The sequence below is a fragment of the Atta colombica genome, unplaced genomic scaffold, assembly GCF_001594045.1.
Source record: "Atta colombica isolate Treedump-2 unplaced genomic scaffold, Acol1.0 scaffold107, whole genome shotgun sequence".
Taxonomy (NCBI): domain Eukaryota; kingdom Metazoa; phylum Arthropoda; class Insecta; order Hymenoptera; family Formicidae; genus Atta; species Atta colombica.
Genome location: NW_017259192.1, coordinates 2,676,167 through 2,683,321, shown reverse-complemented (window position 1 = coordinate 2,683,321; position 7,155 = coordinate 2,676,167). Strand labels below are relative to the sequence as shown.

At 37.0% G+C, this 7,155-nt stretch overlaps 1 protein-coding gene across 26 annotated transcripts in view; it reads right to left on the bottom strand.

The window, feature by feature from the left end:
- The window catches only part of LOC108692693 (calcium-activated potassium channel slowpoke), a 104,345-nt gene that overhangs the window by 26,470 nt on the left and 70,720 nt on the right, over window positions 1-7,155 (bottom strand). For 16 of the 26 annotated variants that reach the window (XM_018201107.1, XM_018201276.1, XM_018201085.1 and 13 more), the window contains exons 9-11: window positions 4,303-4,455; window positions 3,939-4,094; window positions 3,368-3,480 (exon numbers count right to left, since the gene is read on the bottom strand). In XM_018201107.1, the coding sequence (XP_018056596.1) occupies window positions 3,368-3,480; window positions 3,939-4,094; window positions 4,303-4,455 (422 nt within the window). Of the gene's footprint in view, window positions 1-383; window positions 497-3,367; window positions 3,481-3,938; window positions 4,095-4,302; window positions 4,456-7,155 lie in introns of all 26 variants that reach the window. The other 10 variants (XM_018201132.1, XM_018201266.1, XM_018201256.1 and 7 more) reach the window with 2 other exon arrangements.

Below are 7,155 nucleotides of genomic sequence, written 5' to 3'. Positions count from 1 at the left end.
ACACACACACACACACACACACACACACACACACACACACATATGTATATATATATATATATATACACGTTTTCAAGTATGTGACAATATGTATGTATGTTTCAGTATTGAGACAGTTCAGTGTGTTTATTCGTAAGACAAGATAAGACAAAGAGATAAATAGAGAGAAAGAGAAAGAGATTGAAAAGAAAGAAATTCGTAACCGAGTGTACAGTGTCGATAGAATATTTTTCGTATTTTCTTCTTTCTTTTCGTACATAAATGTTGTATGACAGTCCGTATAGTTGTCAATTCTGTATATATGTTGTGTCGCGTGACTTGTATGAGAGTATCTGTTTACAGTACGTTTACGTGTGTGACAGCCGTTGGCAGCGAGAACTTACTCGCTGGCTTGGGGAAATGTCATCCCGGTAAAGGACGGGGAGAGGGTTTCCGTGTACATCTCGCAGCCCGTGCCCTGCAGGTAATCATTCTGCCATGCCTGTGTGTCCGGCGACTGAAACACCAACCAACCAGACTCCACGTCATCAAACTTTCATGATCCACGTCGCGTGTGAATGCGCGGCGGAAGAGCATCAGCTGCGTGTGAGCTGCTACCCTTCCCGGAGAGAGAGAACATTTCGCATACGTTTTCTAAATAAGAGATAGCGAATCGTCCGATCGCGATGCGTCCGTCTGAAAAAAATTTATCATAGAACACAATATCTAATCTCATTACTTTCCTCCTCGATATAATAATTTTCTTTGAAATCTCTTCTTTAAAATGTTTGTTATCGAAGAAACTGTTTCTGACCGAGAGAACAGAATGTAGGCCAGGACGCGCTCGGGATGCCGATCCCGAGTGACGCGGTTCGCGTTGCGTTGTGTCGTCGATCATGCATGATGATGCATTTCGCAATTATGGCGACCGACCGGGGTGAGAGTTATTATCATCACCGGAACGAACGAGCGCCGTTAACGATCAAATTCCAAAGACCGTAATTCCGGGGGCGAGCACGCGCGCATACACTCACACTCACTCAGACATACATATATGTATGTGCATATTCGGGAGCGCATAGAGCGCTTGATCTCTTCCAAATTCTCTGTCCCACCCCACCTATCAATCTCAGCAATTTGTCGATTGATCGAAGCCTGACCATTTCTCACGTTTTCCTTCCTCTGGCTACACTTGCACGTCCCTCTTATACGCGCAAGCTCTTCAATTACGTTGATCTCTTCGTAGTGTATATAGTAGAACTCTGAAGTCCGCAAAGAGTGCGCTTTCATTGATACGAACGACGACGAAGACACATCTTCGATCTTCTCGAGCTATATCAAGATGATGGTTTTCAAAGTTCGTACAATATTTTGATTATTGTATTTATTTTTCTAGAATCAATCTATCAATACCTTTGCAAAAACGAATGACACGATGAGCTACTGTTGAAAATAGTTCTTGAAAAATACTTGAAAATATTTATTTCTTGTTTAACTTTAATTCAAAAAGCCTTTTTGAATGAGATTTTATTTTTTTCACATTTCCACATTTTTTTATCTTTCTAAAATATCTGCAACTAGAAATCCTGAATCATATGCTCGTGTGTTGGTCTTCATCAGATAACCAACACAATAGTAAATACGTTGTTGCAGAATTGGCACCAAAACTTGGATCAAAGGATTGCTCTATGAATCTAGCAACTCTACCTCTGACGAGATGGAAATTTGACCGCCATATTTACCAGCTCGCCGCTAGAATGGTTTCCAGTTTAGTCTGGTTTAGAAACTCAAGAATCAAAGGCTTTGAATGCTCTACGATTCCATTGCCTAACAAGATCAAGATTGTATCATCGTCAGTCGTTCTTCTGTTCGCTTACTCCGTTAATTAATGTTATTGTTACAAGTCGTTCAAAGTTACATGTATATATCAATTGCAGAGAGGGGTGAAAATAACAGATACGTTACTGAAGCGATGAAGGGGTGGCTTACATCGATTAGGTGTAGCACAAATATGGTTTTGTACAATATAGTAGACACGTTTATGTATTATGTTGTAATATACACACATATGTATTTATGCGCGGAGGTCTCCGCGCTCCGTTGTATATGTGTGTATTTACGTATATATAATATATGTATATATACGTTTATAGCGGAGTGGAGCGTAGTGAAAGACATAGGCGAGGCGAAGCTTCATCCTTTCTTTTTTTCCGATTCAAGAGACGGACCTTTTTCGAAACTATTTTGTTGTCGTTAACGTGATCGCAAAACGAGTCTGCAAAATATATGGCGACGATTTTCACGAGCGAGTCTCACTAGTCAAAGGAATTCTTCGCTCGAGTATCCCTCGAGATTCCATTTGGATGAGCTATGCGCGGTGAAACCCTGAAGAGTTTCGTTCGTGTCTCACAGCAGCGAGTAGAAGAGCTATCCATTTTCTATGAACTTTTTACATGACCGCAGAGGGACTCGACATAAGTCGAGAATAAATAGAACTATTTTAACTTGGAAATTGAAACTCATAAATTTAATTATACTGTAATTATAACTTGTGAAATAACTTGCTTGCGTCAAAGAATTTTGTTAGATTGTATCTAACAAATAGATTAAATGATTTGAATGGTATTATGTTAGGAGTTTTAATGTAGTAGAAAGAAAATTTAATTTTTTCGGAAATATTATATATTTATTTTTAAATCACAGAATTTATATATAAATTCACAAAATTTATATTGTATATATCTTTACTTCTTTAAATTGTATGATTGTGTGGAAGAAGATATTAATTATTGTTTTAATGTCATTACGATAAACAGACAAAATATATCTTTTCTTTCATTATTTAATTATTATTAGAGAGACGAAGTGACACAAAATTTAATATAAGATGATAAGAGGATTCAGTTTGTGAAACTTATCTAAGTTGCTAATTTTGAATCCCTCTGCGGCATAAAAGCGCAACGTACAACGCAAAAAGTTCATAAAAATAGCGAAAGATCAGGCTCCCTGCTTTTCCTCATTAGACGACAAAATCGATCGCTATGCCACGTGTTTGCTGCGTCACTGGCTGAAGAAGCAATGAATTAAAAATAATCACACGCGCGCCACAACATCGTTATACATGATACGAAATTAGCGATCATATCGACGATTCCGTACGTTTCCCGCGGTAACTTATTCTGTTGTCGCACAACAAGAAAGAAACAGACATCACTATAATGAAGCAAGGGAGCATAGATGTAGCGGATACAGCGCAGAAACACGATGGACAATCAGCGATAGCGATCGAACAAAAAATCGCATCCGATTGAACTTGATTCCGTCTCTTGAATCAGACATGTGCGCGGACTATCTGCTGGATGTTAGATTGGTCCATAGACCGACTTACTCAGTGGCTTTCGCAAAGGGCATTCCAATGAAGGTAGGGCTCAGTGTCTCGGTGTACATCTCCATTCCAGTTCCACGCAGGTAGTCATTCTGCCAATCCTGCATATCGGGCGACTGGTACCAATCAACCAACCATTTCTAAATCACACACGCTCCTATGCATGTACGGATTGTGCGCGTATGTCCACAGTGAGGTGCTCGTGCCCGATTACTTCCGGTGATGCGACGTGACATGATGCGAATCTCAAGTCACTTCCGCGAAACGCGTGACGATGAAATGCACGCAAATGATTTACACGATTTGCGAACCACGAGTTATCGAAAATAATTTTATCAATGATGATATCAAACGATTTATCTTTATTTTGTAGCTAAAAATTTGTACGCTCAAACACAAATAATCGCAGAATCAACAGGATTTTGCGGAAAAAAAACGGTTGATGATGTAAGATTTCTTTTATATACCCGATCACTGTGAACAGTTCAGTAACAAAGACCTATACGAGGAGTTGCGTTCAGACATGCATAGATTAAATGGCAGGTGCACTGCCGGAGAACGACGTTTTACTGACCGTCTTGAAGGATCGCATCGCGAAGAGATTCGCCATCATTGTGCTGAATCCAGGCGCGAGGCAGGACTGCGCGATGAAACCTAGTTTCAATTCGGCCAAGCATATAACGTCATCACCCTGTTTCCAGTCCCATGATGGAATGTTTAATAAATAGGCCTGGAACAGAATACGGTACACAAGATTAGAATTATTGTTAATAAAAACATATAATTGTTATAGAAAATATATTTTATTCTTGAAAAACATGTACATACAACTTTGGAAAGTATAATAACATCAACTTATATCCTTGCTTTATAAATCGCATTTCGTTTGAAGCTAGACTTATAGCCGAGCTTTTTTTCGATCGCTCGACAGTGGTTACCTTGTTGTGATACTGCATTAATTGAATGATAACGCGAATGTCATCCGAATAATTCTTGATAGAGATAACGCGCATGATGTTCGCCGCGTCTTCCGCATCCGGGTCTTGACAGTACTTGTTCGCCAGTACCAAACACGCGTCCGCCTCATGTACCTAAAAAGCATGGAAATAATCCGTTTTATGCGATCTGTTGCTTTTTGTAATCGATTAATAGATAGGAAAAATGTATATTGGGCAGGACGTTGGTCTTTAAGCGATAGCAAAATAGAATAGAAATTGTTCCACGAACGTATATTTGCAATCGGTGTAATAAGTAATTTTAGATTTTTCACTAGAATATATTACTTATTAGTATGTTCATTTGTGGAATATATATGCAGGCATTTTAAAAAAAAGTTATGACTACTGTGAATTTGGTATTAATACTAAAATATAAAATAAAATACTTTAAATATTTAAAGATATTTTTAAAATTTTAATAAATACTGTGATTAATTCAAAATTTAATTTTTTGGACGCCTGCAAAAATTATCTCGCATTCTTCACTAAATTCCAAAAAATGTAAATGGAGTTATGAAAAGACAATTGAAAATCATAAATCAAAAAGATGCATATATTATTCTATAAAATTACAATGACGTTAAAATGTAATCTTTTTATTTTATTTAAAAAATCCAAAATTACTTATTATATAATTCAATATAATGGAGCGAAAAAGATAAAATTATTGATTAATAAAATCGTTATAATCAATAAATTGTGTTGGTTTATCAGTAAAGAGAAAAATGACTGTTTGAAACGCGTCGCGATCGTCGAAATTAGTACGGTGCGTGTAAGCTGCTAAATCTACAGACCGTCGATCTACGATTATATTTAGAAAGTAATTTTTCTTCTTATATTTATTTGTACAAATTTTTTTCCAAATTAGAAAAATTTTATATGATGGACATAGCATCGTCGAAAATACAACATATGAAACGGAAAATTCTTCGATATAAAGGGTACTATAAAAATATGCATCTACAATAAAAGTTATATAAAAGCATTCAATGAGAGACAACAATGACTACAAATATCGAAGATTCGCACGGCTAATATAATTAATCATTTCACAAAATATGAGATAATCAAGTTAATTGAATTCAAAATGAAAACAAAAATTTATCAAATCTGAATTGCAACGATTTGCTTCGTGTACATTACTTAATTTAATTGCCAATTATAATTGCTGACATAATTTCATGATTTATTACTGTCAACAATTTCATACGCAACACATTTTATTTAAGAATTTACAATTCTTGAATTACATAAGGTACACTTAGAATATAAATATTTTGGTAATAAAAAAATTTGATTTAGTATAAAATAAAATTTACAAAAGCAATAAGACATAAAAATGTGAAATTTCTCTGAAATTTCTTCTGTGCGCACCTTCGACGCAGCCGTAGAATCGAATAATAATTGAAAATATGAAAGCGATTCTATGGAACATTCCTTGGATGTGCAAACATCATCGATCATTGGGGGGGGGGGGGTTAGAGGTCAGTCGGTTCGTCTAGGTTCTATACATCTGAATAATGGAGAAGCGCCTCTATCTACATGCTAAATCTATCGGCTAACAAGATGTTGGCATTAACCTCGATTGTGTAAAAAGAAACTACACAAACAGAGAACGTACCGTCCCGTCTTCGTCAGTGCAAGATCGATACACTTAACAGATACCACGATCGACTATCCCACCAGATACTAAGTCTCTAACAGAAACTATCGTCTGGAAAGTAATCGTCTGGTAAACCAGTCTCTCCGAGAAATACACGGGCACTTACCCACTCGGGTTGACAGCAGGCATGGGTCTATCCAGTGGATGCAATACAACCTTAAAGGGACTTTTTTCACGTGGGTATGCATAAAAGTGTCTCCATATGTGTACGTGTCTATGTGTTGGGAGAAATTGACGTTGCTTTCCTCTCGGATTTGCTGCCGGGTATGTATTGATAGAAATAGGGGATGAGATAGGTAGACAGAAAGATAGATAAATTGATAGACAGATAGACAGAGGCTATTAGACCGGGACGACGTTACTGAGGTGAATACGTGAGGCCGAATATCGGGTTTTTGATCATGGGCGCTCTCAGATCTGCAACCCCGATTGTTTTATATAAAACTTCGCGGATAATTGATCGAATCTGAGACCAGCTATTGCAAATTGACGAGACACGAAAGCGGACGACAGTATACGAAGACGCGCCGGTGGGGTATCTTGTAACATCGTCAATGTGTACGAGCATAAAGGGAAACATACAGGCAACAAACATCCTGGAACAATAGCGTTTGTTATCCGCACAACGTCATTTCCCGAACGTCTACCGATCGCCCACGGTAGCAGCTGTAACATTGCTACTTTCACGTCATCGATTTTTCCAATGAACAACTCGAGCAAATTACAATCTGCTTATGTCGTCTGCAAACATCGTTGTTTCAAGCTTTCACGAATCTGCTTATATAAAACGGAAATGACATATGCGATACGTATTATAAATATTTATTTCAAACGTTTCTAATAGATAATAAATTTGAAATTTCAAAACAGTGTTCTCTTGTTAGAATATGTATATTACAAGACAAAATAAATTCAGAGACACAAGAAAATCTTTAGTAAAACACAAAACAATCAACAATAGATTCAGATTAATACAATGAGATTTTAGAACATTCTAAATTGTTTAAAATAAAAAGCATTAATTCTTTTCTAAGCATTAATTACGCGATAATAAAATGCTGGTACCGTGCGCGCTAAGAGATAGAACGATCCGTTGGGTCACAGGACGTCAAACATATAATAGAAAAGGA